At 45.7% G+C, this 16531-nt stretch overlaps 1 protein-coding gene across 2 annotated transcripts; it reads right to left on the minus strand.

Moving 5' to 3' along the window:
- Positions 1–1270: 1270 nt before the first annotated feature.
- On the minus strand, positions 1271–15850 carry LOC125340723 (eukaryotic translation initiation factor 3 subunit C). 2 transcript variants are annotated; one of them, XM_048332518.1, is made up of 21 exons: positions 15785–15850; positions 15507–15652; positions 14255–14320; positions 13969–14158; positions 12924–13049; positions 12710–12764; positions 12325–12434; positions 11340–11467; positions 10578–10737; positions 10099–10199; positions 9537–9678; positions 9243–9368; positions 9026–9119; positions 6878–7068; positions 6485–6709; positions 3767–4130; positions 2121–2280; positions 1958–2023; positions 1784–1871; positions 1533–1695; positions 1271–1432 (listed from the first exon to the last, which is right to left on the minus strand). In XM_048332518.1, the coding sequence occupies exons 2-21, from the start codon at positions 15605–15607 to the stop codon at positions 1350–1352; spliced, it is 2739 nt and encodes a 912-aa protein (XP_048188475.1). In that variant the 5' UTR covers positions 15608–15652; positions 15785–15850; the 3' UTR covers positions 1271–1349. The 2 variants fall into 2 exon arrangements, with proteins under 2 accessions (XP_048188475.1, XP_048188474.1); XM_048332517.1 differs by having other exon boundaries at positions 10099–10202.
- Positions 15851–16531: the final 681 nt, after the last annotated feature.

Here is a 16531-nt window from a genome sequence, read left to right on the forward strand (position 1 = left end):
AACTATGATCCTCAGATCTTAGCCTCCTGGAGCAGCTAGAATTATAGGTATGAGTCACTGGAGTCTGGATCCAGTTACTTCCTAATTGCAGGTTGCTGTCAGTTTAACCTTAAGCAGGAGAATCTGTTGTCTTGACTCCTTCCACTCAGTTCCAACTGGCCGATCCATCTCCCACCTGATCCCAGTTACACCGGTTTCAAATGCTTTTGTTTTCTGGGTTACTCTGCCTCCAATTTCACATTCCACAATGCTGCTTCATTATCTTTCCTAAATTGGATCCATTCATGCTATTTAGTCTACTGAAGTACAAAGCACTAAAGCTTTCCTGAGATGCCCCCCACCACACTTAAGTTACATCTACCTCAAACATACTTCACATATGCTTTGCACCAACCATAACACTCCTACACACTTCCAGTCCTTTCTACTTGCTCTTTTTCTCCTCTGCCTAAAATAATGCTTCTTATACTTCATAAGGACTCTGAAAAATGGAGAACGGATGTACTTATTATATTCATAATCTGACTTATGGAATTGTTATCTCTTTGTACAACTACTTATTAATAAATGTGTTAAAAAGTTTGCAGTCTATGAGGGACCAATGCTTTTTTTTTGGCCAGTCCTGGGCCTTGAACTCAGGGCCTGAGCACTGTCCCTGGCTTCTTTTTGCTCAAGGCTAGCACTCTGCCACTTGAGCCACAGAGCCACTTCTGGCTGTTTTCTGTATATGTGGTGCTGGGGAATCAAACCCAGGGCTTCATGTATACAAGGCAAGCACTCTTGCCACTAGGCCATATCCCCAGCCCCCAATGCTTTTATAATAAAATGGGTAGGAATTTTAGAAAAAAAAGTCTTAGGTGTCACAGCAGCCACCAAGTGTTTCAAAGCTTCCTTGTGTTTGCCATACCATGTGAGACAGCAAATGGTGCACACTGGTCTGGACTAACTCCCTTTTCCCTGCCTGGGAACCACTATCCACTTACCTACCTATTTATTACTCAAGATCCACCACCCCTCCTCCTCTATCATATCTCCCCTGATACCAGGCTTCTTGTTCACATCCTTTCAACCTGTCTTGTTCTAACTTGTCACATTGTGACAGTTTTCTACTAAATGACAAATAGTAGCAAGCTCTCTGAAGGTCAGGTGTATGTATAAGTTCATCCTGTATCCTGAACCATGTGCCTGTCATGTGGTAGAAGCTCAGAAAGGTAGTTAGCAAATGGATCCGACACACTTCTGTGGCAATGTGCAGACGAGGAACAGCAACAACTTTAAACAGACCTTTAATGACTGGTGTAGGATTGAAAGATTCAATGGTCTAGGCCACAAGGACAGAAGTGGAGAGCTCAGTAGGCTGTCTGGGACTGCTGCTGGCGGTAGCCACCACGGCGCATGTAGCCCTCGTTTTTGCGATAGCCATCTTTCTGGTCTACAGGAAGAGAAAGGAAGGGAGGAAGGGTGTGAGTACCAGGGGAGAGGCAGTACTGGGCAAGGATCCTGAGAGAGTGGAATGATCTAGAACCACTCACCTCGGAAGTAGCCACCATAGGTACCCTGCTTGTGGTCAAATACCCGCTCGTTATTCTCCACCAGGCTGCCCAGCTTCTCAGCCAGCTGTAGAGCCAGGTTCTGCTGGGCAGTGGGCTCAGTGCGGTGCATCACTACTGTCTGAGTAGGCTGATCCAGCGAGGCCTGACAGGAGTGAGGCAGAGGAAGGAATGTGTGATATATACCAGATTCCTCCCCCAAGACTTGCCCAAGCACCACCACTGGCTCTCACCATCAATTCCTCATTAATGATCATCTTGCTAATGATGGAATGCACGGTGGGCAGATCCAATTCAAACATATCTGATAGTGTCTCCATGCTAGAGAGAAGGCAGGGAACAGGGGCATAGTTAGGAATATTGACTACCAAGCCCGGGCCCCTCTGCACTGACGGGGGCCATCTTACCTGATGGAGTCATAGACACTGCTATAGGTAAAGAGGTAAGTCCTCAGTGACTCCTCCTGGATCTTCCTGTGGGGAGAGGGAAAAAGAAGGGGGGGCAGGTCCTCAAGAAAGGTGACCAAACAGTCTTTTCTTCCCTACCCCTCATGGTGTCCCTTTTGCTCACCTAACCAACATGGTGCGGACTTTGTCAGCCTCAGGGAAAAGGTCCCACACTTTCCCATTCATCTTCTCATTAATAATGAAACTATGGCAGGTCTTCCAGTCACCCATCTTCATGGCCTTGGAGGCAGCAACCACATGTTCCCTCATTGACTCAGGGGGACCTGAAAGGTTGCAAATGGAGCAGGGTCTAGAGAAACTTGCAGCCGAGGCTGCTCCCCCATGAGCACTGTTCAAGGAACATAGAAGGCAGGTGCCAGTGGCTCAGGCCTGTAATCCTAGCTACTCAGGAGGCTGAGATCTGAGGATCATGGTTCAAAGCCAGCCGGGACAGAAAAGTCTGTGAGACTCATCTCCAATAAATCACCAGAAAACCAGAAGTGGCGCTGTGGCTCAACTGGTAGAGTGCTAACCTTGAGATGAATGAATATAGCTCAGGGGGCCCAGGTCCAGTGTTCACATTCCACGACCGACCAAAACAAAACAAAAACAAACCACAAAAAAAGAAAACATAGGGCTGAAGAACAAATAACTAGACCAGATTCCCCCAGCTCTTCAATACAGTGATGGGTTTATATAAGTCATTTCATGTCTGAATATATTTTTTAGGCTTAAACTAGAAGTCCTTCAGGGTACTGTTGAAACCCCTGAAAATGTTGACATGTGGTTGTATGTGTATTGTGCACTGTCCTTGTAAAAGGTACCCTAGCTTTCATATTCCATAGGCTCCTTGCCTAAAGTCTAACATCTCAATTAGGTATTTACCAACCTTTATACTTCTAATGCCTTTTATTTCTGCCACAGGCATACACTGTTATAAGCTTATTGAAAGTGACTTATTTGTTTTCCTTAAAAATTTTAGCATTTGGGGCTGGGAATGTGGCTTAGTGGTAGAGTGCTTGCCTAAGCATGCACGGAAGCCTGGGTTCAATTCCTCAGCACTACATAAACAGAAAAAGCCGGAAGTGGTGCTGTGGCTCAAGAGGTAGAGTGCTAGCCTTGAGCAAAAAGAATCCAGGGACAGTGCTCAGGCCCTGAGTTCAAGCCCCAGAACTAGCCAAAAAAAATAAAAAATAAAAAAAGCCTTTGTCTAACCCCTGTAAAACAAGTTTGATAAGCTGATTAAGGACTTGGGCCTCAAACACTGTCCAGAGACAAGCCAGAAATGTGGCAAACCAAAGTAACTGGATGGAATGCAGTAGGATACAACTCCATGGTGGCACTCATAAGCATGGCAGACCCTATAACAGGCACAGTGAGCACAAATGCATAGCTGAGTCAGGTCCAAACCGAGATGTGACAATGAGGAAAAGCTGAAGAAAAAGAACAGGCACTCTTTTTAGATGAAGCTTGCCTCGTATACATGAAGCACTGGGTTCGAGTCCCCAGCACCACATATATAGAAAATGGCCAGAAGTGGCACTGTGGCTCAAGTGGCAGAGAGCTAGCCTTGAGCAAAAAGAAGCCAGAGACAGTGCTCAGGCCCTGAGTCCAAGGCCCAGGACTGGCAAAACAAAAACAAAAAACAAAACACTAGAACAATGCGAGGCTGATGAGGTGCCACTAATGGAATCACTTAGTGGAATTATTCCTGCTAACTTCACTGCAAAGATCACAGGAATGTGCTGGACCACTGAACCCCACACTCACCCAGCAAGGGCTGTCGCTCCCCAACCCGCAGCTGGTGATGGAACTGTTTGCTGATCATGCGTCGGCGGGCATCACTTTCATGGGCAGCCATGTAGGGGATCTCTAGGAGCATGGCAGACACCAAATAGACACACTCCAGCAGTTCCAGGTTGATGTGCAGGTGGAAAGGCACCTGGCGGCGCCGCTCCACCTTCTCCTGCTCCTGGTTGCGCTCTTGTAGGCTGCGCAGCAGCAGACCCTGGCCCAAAAGCTCCTTGGCCCGGCCACTGGACTGGATGTCCAGCAGGGCATTGTGTGCATCTTTGGTCAGGCCTTGGCGGAAGGCACAGATGCCCAGCTGCACCATGGTACGGTTGTACAGGATCTGGAGGCAAAGGGTAGTACATCGTAAGTAAAAGTCACAGGGCAAGCTGTTTATTCCACACACATACACACCTACTATGTGCTGAGAATTAGAACCTGGCCAGGGATAGAGAATAAAAAGACATGGATACCTGTGATAGAGGTGGGGTAAGCACATAGTAAGGATGACTGGTGCTAAGAGAAAAAGAACAAGAAGCAAGTTTGTGTGGCTGACAATCTCACACAACTAAGGCAGGCCTCACTTTCAGAGGAATATTTGAGAAAAATTATAAAGAGAACAAGTTACACAGATATCTAGGGATTGAAGATCATGTGCTAGAAAAAGGAAAGGTAAATGCCATACTCAGCAAGGATGAGGCACAATTTCAACACCAATATATACAAAATGAAAACAAAAAGAAAAATCACAAATGGAACCATGTGATGAATCAGGACCATCTGTAATGAAACTGAACCTATAAGAGTAGAAAAAGGGCAGGGAATATGGCCTAGTGGTAGAGTGCTCACCTCATATACATGAAGGCCTGGGTTCGATTCCTCAGCACCACATACATAGAAAAAGCCAGAAGTGGTGCTGTGGCTCAAGTGGCAGAGTGCTAGCCACCCTTGAGCAAAAAGGAGCCAGGGACAGTACTCAGGCCCTGAGTTCAAGCCCCAGGATTGGCAAAAAAAAAACAACAAAGAGTAGAAAAATAAGTAGGAATAAGAACTCTAGCCAGGCCCTGGTAGCTCATGCCTATAATCCTAGCTTAGGAGACTGAGATCTGAGAACATCAGTTCAAAGCCAAGCCCAAACAGAAAAACCTCTAAGACTCTTTGTCTCCAATTAACCAGTGAAAAGCCAGAAGTGTGTGTGTGTCTCAAGTGGTAGAGTACCAGCCTTGAGTGAAAAGGCCAACCAAGAGCATGAAATTCTGGGTTCAAGCCCCAGGATTAGTACCAAAAAAGAAAGAGACATGTAAGATTTAATATTAAGATATTAATTCTAACACTGAGTTACAGATCCAATATAATATCCTAGTTGGCTTCTCTGTAGACACTGACTAGTGGATTCCAAATTTTATGTCAACAAAGAGAACCTAGAACATGCAAAGCAATCTTGAACCAGAGTGGTGGCTCAGCCTGTAATCTTACTACCCAGGAGGCAAGGCAGGAGGAGCTCTAGTTTGAGGCCAACCTGAGCTATACTGCAAGACTGTTCCTCCCAAAGAAAAAAAAGCCCAACAGTAATGTTGAATTACTAATAGGTAAAGGCACTAAAGGCACATCTCTTAAAACAGAATGGGACTAGCACAAAGGGAGACACAAAAATGAAAGATGAAACAGAAGAGATTTTTTTTTCACAGTCTTCCATAAAATATGACCTATAAATGATACTGGTACAGCTTGGTGTTGATGTGAAGAGAAAAGAGAACTGACCCCAAGCTCACAACAAATGTAAAAACTAAACCAAGACAAAACCAGGCACCAAGAACTCTCAGGAGGCTCAAGTCTGATGAGAATCATGGTTCAAAGCCAGAGTAGGCTGGAAATTCCATGAGACACTTACACCTCTAATTTCTTGCCCAGAAAGCCAGAAGTAGAGCTGTGGCTCAAGTGGTAGAGTATCAGTCTTAAGTGAAAAAGCTCAAAGGCACAGCTGAACTCGGCAGAGCTAAGGGACAGTGCCCAGGCCCAGTACTGGCACACATACAAAAAAAATTCACAGTTGTCTTAAATACACACTGTAAAAATTCACACCTTAGGGGCTGGGAATGTGGCTTAGCAGTAGAGTGCTTGTCCAGCATGCATGAAGCCCTGGGTTTGATTCCTCAGTACTACATAAACTGAAAAGGCTGGCGAGTGGCGCTGTGGCTCAAGTGGTACAGTGCTAGCCTTGAGCAAAAGGAAGCCAGGAACAGTGCTCAGGCCAAGTCCAACCACCGGGACTGGCAAAAAAGAAAAGAGAAGAAAAAAAAGAAAAGAAAAGTTCATACCTTAGTACTTCTGCTATACTAAAAAATCTTTAGAATATTACCACCCAAAAAGTATTTGTACCAGTACCATGGTACGGCTATAGCATTGTGCATTTAGGTCCCTGTCCTTTCTCCTAGCTTAACAACTTCAAGGGTGGTTTTCATCTTTCTTTATGTAAGATGATCCTCTCCTGTTGCGTCAACTCAAATCTTGCTGTTGGGACACTACAAAGTGTAAGTCAACATGGAAGAGGGCTGAGAGATGGTGGCTCATGGGGAAGGAAGACTAAGCGCCTCCTTAGAGCTGCACTCAGCACACAGGTGGTGACCATTCTGGTTAAGCCAGTTTGCCTGAGGTCTGGCTTCATCACTGGAAGGACCAGATGCATCCTCAGCCTACCTGCACTGGTGGGTCAGCGTGCTGAATGTTGTCTTGGAGGTGGCTCATAAGCATGAGATCTCGGGCCTGGTACCAGCGGGAGTGCAGAGCATGATGGTAGATGTGGCAGAGGATGGCGCACGTCCGGATCCGGTCTGTGCGGTCCTTGGCATAGATGTATTTGCACAGCCTCTCCATGAGCACAGCGGAGTCCTCACCTTCATTTTCAGCCTGGTCTTGTTCCGACTGCAGGGGAAAGGAAGAAAATACTTTAAATGGCTCTGGCCCTAGGAACCAATATGAGATTAGCCTCATTCGATGCCTGGGGTTCCCTCCCTGCCCCACCTCAACAAGTTTGTAGGGAAGAGACTTGCCATGAGGGCCTAACAAGCTGGACAGATTCACAACGCTCACCTTCGATGAGCCTTCGGGAGGGGTAAGCTGCCGCTGGTGGGCCTTGTAGTCAAACTTATAGTAGGTGTGCAGGATGCGCTTTAGGTAGATGCGGCAGATCTCCTCAGTGGTGCCCTTCTCCTCCAGGTAGCGTTGCACACGTTCAATGATGGCACACACCTGCGCCTCATCCTTCAGGTGCTCCACGTACTCTGGCAGGGAGAGCACACACCTTTGACTTAGCTATGCACTCAGGCTTTCCCCGCCATTGGCCAGAAGCCAATCCAGTTAGGCTGGTTTGTTCTCTGCACTGGTCAGACAATTACCCACTGTGCCATGAAAATGCCATTCTCTCCCAGGATCTATTATAACCTTGCTACCCCATAACTTAAGAGAAAAAAATACCTCATTGGCAACCTTGTCCAGGAAGAGCAGGCAAGCTCTGGTGCGTGCCTTCCTTGTCTTGACTCTTTCCTGACCTGACTGTGCTCAAGCTATTTGTCATTCTTAAAATGTGCCAAGCTTACTTGAGTGACTGCCAGGTCCCCTATTCTACTTATTTTTCCCAATTCTCATCTCAAATGGTCCCTCATATGCCTTCTTCACCCATATCTAAGCAGCCACCTCTCACAGCACTTTCTATTTTATTTTTTATTATTTTATTTTTCTGTCCGTTGTGGAGCTTGAACTCTGGGCCCGGGCACTGCCCCTGAGGCTCTTCAGTTCAAGGCTAGTGCTCTATCCCTTGAGCCACAATGCCACTTCCGGCTTACTGGTGGTTAAATGGAGTCTCATGAACTTTCCTGCCCAGGCTAGTTTGAACCATGATCCTCAGATCTCAGCCTTCTGAGTAGGTAGTATTACAGGCATGAGCCACTGGTGCCGGGCTTCACTTTCTATGTTAACAGTTAATTCAACTAAGCCCCTCCAAGCCCAATAAACCTATTAGGAAATGGGCAAAAGAGCTAAAGAGAGACTTCACAAGAGAAGATATAAAAATGGCAAAGAAACACATGAGGAAATGCTCAACATCCCTGATAGTAAAGGAAATGCAAATGAAAACAACCCTGAGATACCACCTCACCCCAGTTAGAATGGCCTATACTCTGAACTCAGGCAACAACAAATGCCGGAGGGGGTGCGGGGAAAGAGGAACCCTTCTCCATTGTTGGTGGGAGTGCAAATTAGTACAACCACTTTGGAGAACAGTATGGAGGTTTCTCAAAAAGCTCAATATAGACCTACCCTATGACCCAGCCATACCACTCCTAGGCATCTATCCTAAACAGCAAAACCCAAGATATCAAAAAGACATTTGTACTTCCATGTTTATCACAGCACCATTCACAATAGCCAAAATATGGAAACAACCCAGATGCCCCTCCACAGACGAATGGATCCAAAAAATATGGTACTTATACACAATGGAATACTACATAGCGATTAGGAATGGTGAAATATTGTTATTCGCAGGGAAATGGTCAGAACTCGAACAAATAATGTTGACCGAGACAAGCCTAGAACACAGAAAACAAAGGGGCATGATCTCCCTGATATATGACTGTTAACAAAGGGAGACGGAGAGACAGTAGAGAACAAGTCTGTGAATACTGTATATGTTCTTAATACATTGTATATTGTATATATGTCTACCTGACCTAGAGAAAGGATAGAAAAACAGGACGTAAGATATCACAAGAAATGTACACACTGCCCTACTATGTAACTGTACCCTTTTTGCACACCTTGTAAAAAAATTTGTGTTCAATTAATAAACAAATAAAAAAAAGAAAAATAGTTAATTCACGCTTCACATAACCTGAAATTGTCTTATGACCTTGCTGTTTGTTAAACTTACTTTCTCTAGTGTCAAAGGGACTTACCACAGACACAGAGATGTTTGGCTGCCTGGTTCATCTATGTCCTTGACTCACTGGGCACATCTGTACTGAGTAAGCATCCTTTTCCCAGCCTAATGCCTCTGAGCCATACTAAACCACGTGCACAAATGTCTTAGCCCATAGGGTTCTCAAGGCAGAGTCACCAAACAAGTAACACTCAGAAGTATTTTAGAAATGCAATTCTCCAACTATTCTATCAAAAACAATGATGGCTTTTCACTCTGAAGTAGTATAATCCTCATAAGCTCAGGTTCATGATAAGGCTTACCTTGGGAGTGAGGGTCAGTATTCTGCAATATTTTGGTAAATTCTTCATCCATCCGTTCCACCAGAGTTAGGATACAGCCGCGGACACGCAGTGGCTTAAGAGAAAGCACAAGAGTAATACATTAGACTAGTTTTCTGTCCTAACCTTCAAGTGTTCTGTCTCTATCGTGTCTTCCCCCAAACAAACATATACCTCCAGTTATCCTGCCTCTCTTTACCTGGTCAAAATTGTGTAGATTCTCGCTCTCTTCCAGAATGTTCTCTCCAACAAAGATGTTGGGGTGTGCAAACAAGATGTCCATCAATTCATTGATGCAGTCCAGGCATTTCTGCCACATCTCTGGCTGCCAAGACAGATCAGAGGTATGAGGGTGGAATAAGCAGATGTCCCAAAAATCCCTTCAGCAGGAATCCAAAGGGCTTTCAACTACCAACCCTCCACAGCCTCTGAGATGGAAGACATCAGGCACCTTCTCCTGGCCTGTCACTGGAGATGGTTTTGCTGACCTTACCTTCATGTATGTGGCCAAGTTGGGGTTGTAATCATAGAGAGAGGCAATGATATTGAACTTGATCTTGACAATGACACCCTCCCCCAGGGTGTTTTCAGCAGCAATCTGAACCAGCAGTTGTAGTAGCTCAATCTGGGTGGCACTGGAAGGGCAAAGAACCGGCTGGGTGAGGGTTTGAGGCTTCTTCAGATAAGCCAGGCACAGCCTGTCTTCAGATACCACCATTCTCAAGATCTGTGTGTTTCCTCTCTTAAATTTCCACCACAAACACCAATACCAACAATGCCCAAATGATACAAAATACTTTAGCATTCACCAGGTTCTCCCATCATCACATAACTAAAAGTGAACACCATTCCCATTTTCAAGAGAGCAAAACAATTTCAAAAGATTAGAGTGGTTCAACTTCACATATAAATAGGAGAAAGTGAACAGGTATGTTCCAAGTATGCTCTTCCTCTGCTATAACCACAGGATTTTATCTTTTCCATCTATCTCTAACCCATGTTGTTCAGAAGACAACCCACTCTGTAACCCCAGAGCCATGGCTCAGGATTCTCACCGATCAGTTCCCTTCTTGCCACGTGCCTGCAGGATCTCATTCAGTTTCTTAATGACAACAGCATGGGTTATCTCAGTTCCCTTGGCAAACATTTTTGGCTTCTCCTAGGCCAAAACACATCCTGTTATGTGCATGCCAACAGTAACCCATTCTTCCCTTAAGTTTCTTCCCACCCCGACCAGCTGGGCACTTATATGAGCTCAATTGTATCCCATTTTTACTCTTTGAGCCAGTCCTGGGGCTTGAAGTCAGGGTCTGAGCACTGTCTCTTAGCCTTTTCACTTAAGGCCAGTGTTCTACCACTTGAACCACTGCTCCATTTTGCTGGTTAATTGGAGCTAAGAGTCTCATGGACTTTCTGGCTTAGGCTGGTCTCAAATCATGATCCTCAGATCTCAGTCTCCTGAGTATCTAGGATTTCAGGCATAAGCCACTGGTGCCTGGCTTTCCCAGGCTCATCTTCACTCTACAATCCTCACCTTAACAAGTGGCACTCCACCTCGGACCCTTTCCCACTCCCCGCCTTCATTGTCCTCCTCCTCTTCATCCAGACGTTTAGATTTCCTGTCATGCTTCTTCTTGGCTTTGTCCTCTCGTTTCTTCTCAGCTGCCTTTTTGTCCTCCTCTGTGGTGGGTGCCCTGCCAGGAAACACGGGAGAGGATGAAAGCAAATGCACACCACATGCCAGTTCTAGGCTGCAGCAATCCTTACAGTGCCTGTCTATACTTGACAGTCTCAGACCACCATTTAGCACACAAGAGAACTGAAGATGAGAAAGGCTAAGCAGTAGGCTTATTATCATATAGTTATGAAATTCTCACCCTGTCCATATATCTGCACTCTAAAGTCTTCACACATCCCATGTTCAGGTCACATTATTATTAATTTGTGATTATAGCCACTTGACTCACACCCTGATCGAAAGTGAGAGCCAATGGCCTCTACAACCTACGAGGAAGAACTCCACAGAAGGAAGAACAACCACCTTCAAGATGATTAAAAGCTTTCTATCCCTCTCACTTTCCTTTTTTTTTTTTGCCAGTGCTAGGTCTTGAACTCAGGGTCTGGGCACTGTCCTTGGGCTTCTTTTGCTCAAGGCTAGCTAGTACTCTACCACTTGAGCCACAGTGCTACTTCCAGCTTTTTCTGTGTATGTGGTACTGAGGAATCGAACCCACGGCTTCATGCATGCTAGGCAACAACTACCACTAAGCCACATTCCTAGCCATACTTTTCTTACTTTTTAAGGAATTTTGAAGCCAAAACAGTTTGCTTCCCTTCTTCCTCTTCTGAGTCGGAATCAGAAGATGTTGAGCCTGTGTCCCACTCTTCATCATCTTCGGAATCTTCCGAGTCCTCATCTTCATCCTGAAGAGATAAAAAGAGGATCAGCAAGAAGGCAATAAGACTAGTGGTTCTGCTTTCCCTGCTGACATTTTCCATTGACTGCAGAAACACAAGAGTATTTACTGTATCAAGAGCTGGAATGAACCACTGAGACCCAAAGCAGCTCTCCAGGGGCAGAGTGGGGCCCAGAACTTAAGATTCCAGCTTGCTCAGTGCTCCAGTCGAAAGGTCCATTCTCAAATCAGACTCCAATAAATCCTGCCCTTTCTGAACACAGGACCACACATTTGTTTAGACAGGGACTCTACCACTTTAGCTATAAATACCCTCTCCAAGATATTTTTGCTTTTTAGGCGTGCATGTGTGTATGCGTGTGCCAGTCCTAGGGCTTGAACTCAGAGCTTGGACACTATTCTCGAGACTTTCTGCTCAAGGTTAGCACTTTACCGCTTGAGCCACTGCTCCATTACTTTTTTGGTAGTTAATTGGGGATAGGAGTCTCATGAGCTTCCCTGCCCAGGCTGGCTTTGAACTGCAATTCTCAAATCTTGGCCTCCTTAGCATCTCAGACCCTGGGGCCAATCTGAACCAGAATCCTTCTATTTACATTTTCCATGTTGCCAAGATGTCAGGCACACACCATGACACCCAGCTTTACTGGTGAAGATGGCAGGAGGGTATCTCAAGAACTTTTTGTCTATGCTGGGCTTGAATCATAATCCTCCCAAATAGCAAGGGTTACAGGTGTGAATCACCATGCCTAATCCTATTAACTCCACTTTAAAAATGAGGTCCTTTTATCAGTCTTTTCTACTTCCTACGATCCAACTGGTCTCTGGCAGGCCTATCAGTCTCCAGTCCAATCCTGGCTCTTTTACCTCCATCTTTTTGAGGAACTTGCGACTATCTCCAGAAGGAGCTTCTGATTTTTTCTTCAAGAAAGCTGCAGCACTGACACCATCTTCATCCTCATCCTCATCTGAAGAACCTGGTGGGATATAGGGGGAGAAAAAAAGGATAAAGTCTTAAGCTGGGTATGGTTTTCCATGCCTGTAATCTTAGCACTCAGGAGCTGAGAAAGGGTCACAGGTTTGAGGCAAGCCAGAGCTACATAGCAAGAAAGAGGCGTGGAGGGGAGGGTGGTGGAGAGGAGGGAGGAAAGGAAGGAAGGAAGAAAGATATTGACTGGTAACAATGAAGGACAACCAAGGGAACCCCTAATTTTGGACTTCCTAAAGTTCTACAGTAAGTCTCCCCTCTCACCTTCTGAATCCTCCTCATTCTTCTCTGCATCTTCATCTGCAGACTGCTCAGGGTTCTGGAGAGAGGCAAATGAGAGAAGTAAGGTTGCTTGCTAGCCCCGACCCATCCAACCCACTATCCCAGCACTGCTCCGATTCCTTCTCCAGTCACACTGCCATCTCCAAATATTCTTTTGTGCTGTCCACAGTTCAAAGCCTGCTTCCACCATCCTCACCTGCTTGTAGTTTGTGATATGGGACTCAAAATCTCGGTTGTATTTTCTTATTTTCTGGCGCAACGTGCTCAGAGCCTTGGCGTTGTTCTTGTTCATCTTCTTCTTCCCTTCTTTATCTTCCCAGAGCTAAAGAGGAAGAAAGAATAGAAATCTGAAGCTAAGTAGTATTTTCCTCAACTTCAGGCTTCACCATAACATTTTTTATGAGTCTTGCCATCTGTGCTTACTAATTAGATCCAGCATTTTTTTCTCTGTGGTTTTAGGAATAGAAGAACCCAGAGTCTCTCATGCATACTAAGCCACACCCAAGTCCTTACTAACTTGTTATTTGGATAACTTTTGATGTATTACTAGCTGGGTACAGTAGCGCATGCTATAATTCTAGCTACTCAGGAAGCTGAGATCTGAGAATTGAGGCTCAATGCCAGCCCGGGCAGGAAAATCTGTGATTGTTATCTCCAATAAACTACCAAAAAAAAAAAAAAAAAGCCGGAAGTGGAGATGTAGCTCAGGTGGTAGAACCTTAACCTTGAACAAAAGAAGCTTAGGGATAGCACCTAGGCCCTGAATTCAAACCCCAGGACTGACACAAAATAAATAACTATCACTAATAAAAGAGTAAATATGAATAAGGGACGCTAATAAATATAAATACAAGTAAGTTCTTAGATTCAAAAAAAAGGTTTTCCAGCAGGGCATCAATGTCTCAGACCTCTAATCCTAGCTACCCAAGAGGCCGAGATCTGAGGATAGAGGTTTGAAATCAACTCAGGCATACAAATCTGAGATAATATTACCTCCAATTAACCAGCAAAAAGTCAGAAGTAGAGGTTTAGCTCAAGTGGTAGAGTGCCAGCCAGGTAAGTGAGCAAGGCCTTGAGCTGGAGCCCCAATAATAGCACAAAAATAGTTCCCTTGCTTTACTTCACTTCCTGTATTCTAGGGAACACTCTAGATAAAGAACTCTCTTGTAAAGAACCCAGAGGAGACATGACCCCTGTCAGTGAGGCCCATATCCCTTTATGGGTCCTCACAGGCATGATACCTCATTAAGATAGTCCTCAAGGTCAGCCAGAATACGGATATAGAACCGAGGGACACCTTCCTTGTCCACGATACTTTTGGCCTTCCCATATGCTTTTCCTAGGAGCTCAAACTCTTCCAGGCACTTGGTGACATCCCGAATCTTCATGGCATTGCGAATGGTCCGGATGAGGTTGGTCAGTTCCTCAAACCTAGATTGGAGGTCAGAGAGCACATTAGACACGTCCACCAGAGAACTCACCTTGTTCCCAGAGACGTACTTTTACAGAGCCTCTCCAGCCTTTTACCTCTTGTCCTTGGCACTTCGGACAACTCTCTTGGTATCTTCCTCATCCTCACTCAGTAACAATGGCCTGTTTGGAGGGAACAGAGAGCATCAATCTCTACTCCTAGTTATCAAAGATTAAAGGCTCACATGACTCTATATAAAGTATAGACAAAAAAAAGGAGAGGAAAGGGGCAGGTTAGCTATAGCCAATGGGAAAGGCTTCAAGGTACTGGCACCTACATAAGTCCTAGGAAGAAACATTTCCAAAGTATGAGAGGCTACCAATAATGAAAGTCTCAATGATGGATGCCAGTGGCATCCTGTATCCTAGCTACTCAGGAGGCAGTGATCAGAAAATCTACAAACTGCATTTTGAAGTCGGCCTGGGCAGAAAAGTTTGTGAGACTCTTAACTCCAATTTACCAGCAAAAACTTGAAGTACAGCAGTGGCTCAAGTTGCAGAGTGGCAGCCTTTAGTAAAAAAGCTAAGAGAGAGAGCACAAAGCTGTGATTTCAAACCCCAGTACCAACACACACGCACCAAAAAACCTGAAATGATATAATAAAAGCAAAAACAAAAAACTCTTAGCTTTAACACCTTATGGCTACCGTTTTTAATGAGGCCATACCCATACCAGAGTTTCACAACCTCCATTCCTTTAACATTTTATTCGTTTTTAAAAAATTATTTTCTACTTTCTGCCAAGAGATGCTGGCTTTCCATTTATGGTAATGATATGAAGTCATATTCAAATTAGCATACATTTCTGCATATGGGTATCTTTACAAACACTGCACTGTTTAAAAAACAAAACAATCTTAATCAGCAATGACAGAGAAGGATATTTCATTGGAGGTAAAAAACCGGAGTGCAATAGATATTTTAAGGACTGAGCCAGTTGGTTGGAGTTGGGAGCCACATCTGGGGACTTGCAGACACTACCCAAGCACTTGAGGTACCTAGTGTGAACGGTGAGGTCACTGGGGATTTCTAGGCGGGAAGAGCTAGGGTTGGGGGGGGGGGGTTACTAGGCATCGAGGAAGGGGAGAAGAGGAGGAAGGTGGATGGCGAGGGATGGGGGACGCTAATAGACCGCAGGCCAGGTTAAGAAGCTGATGAACCAGTCTAGGCTAGTTGGAAATTTCTCCTGTATTGCCCGTCCGCAGTAAATCCACGGAGGTGGGGGATGTCTAACACAGTCCGGGTCTTGGGGACCCGCTCCCCCCACCCCGCTCCCGCCAGAGCCCCAGGGCACAGCCCCCCAACTCACTGCTTGCCGTAGTTACCCCCAACGGGCTTGGTGACCAGCTCCTCTCCGGACAGGGACGACTCGGACTCGCTGTCCGAACCCGTGGTGAAAAACCGCGACATGGCGACGGTGCGAAGGGGCTGCGGCCCGCACGGCCCGACCTAAACCTGAGGAAGAGCCCAAGCGTCACCGGCCGCGAGAAGGCCCGGGACACCGCCTCCCGGCTCCTCGTTGTCCCTACCTGTCCCCCGGCCCGGGTCCCCCCCTCCTGCAAGCACGAGGACCCCAGAAATACGCACCAGCTGTGCCCGAGTCACACCGCCAAATGGAAACGACGGGAAACGGAAGGGGCTTCTTGCGTCACTTCCGGAAAGTGCCGCTTGAACTACAACTCCCAGATGCCTTTGCGCCAGGCGGGGCGGGACAAACCGGCTTGGAACCAGGATCCTCAGATATCAGCCTCTTCAGAGTAGCTAGGATTGCAAATGTGAGCAATCAGCACCTGGCTTGCTTTCATTTTTATTGCTTTGCTTTTATTACATATTTTTATTACTTTTTGTGTAGACTATCTTGGACCATGATCATCCTATGTATGCTTTCCATGTAGCTAGGGTGACAGGCAACTGCCACAACACCCAAGGCCCAGGTCCTGGGCTTTGAACTCTGGGCCTGGGCACTGTCCCTAAGTTCCTTTTGCTCAAGGCTAGCACTCTACCACTTGAGCCATAGCACCACTTCTGGCTTTTTCTGTGATTAACTGGAGATTTGGCTTTTTCTAAGTATTTTATTAGAGTTTCACAGACTTTCCTGCCTGGGCTGGCTTTGAACAGCGATCCTCAGATCTCAGCCTCCTGAGTAGCTAGGGTTACAGTTGTGAGCCAACAGTGCCTGGCAATAAATATTATATTATTATTGTTGTTGATGCTGTTATTACCAGTCCTTTGGGCTTGAACTCTGGGACTGAACAATATCCTTGAGCTTCTTTTGCTCAAGGCTAGCATACTCTACCACTTGAGCCACAATGCCACTTCTGTCTTTTTCTGTTT

This window comes from Perognathus longimembris, chromosome 23, assembly GCF_023159225.1.
Source record: "Perognathus longimembris pacificus isolate PPM17 chromosome 23, ASM2315922v1, whole genome shotgun sequence".
Lineage (NCBI taxonomy): Eukaryota > Metazoa > Chordata > Mammalia > Rodentia > Heteromyidae > Perognathus > Perognathus longimembris.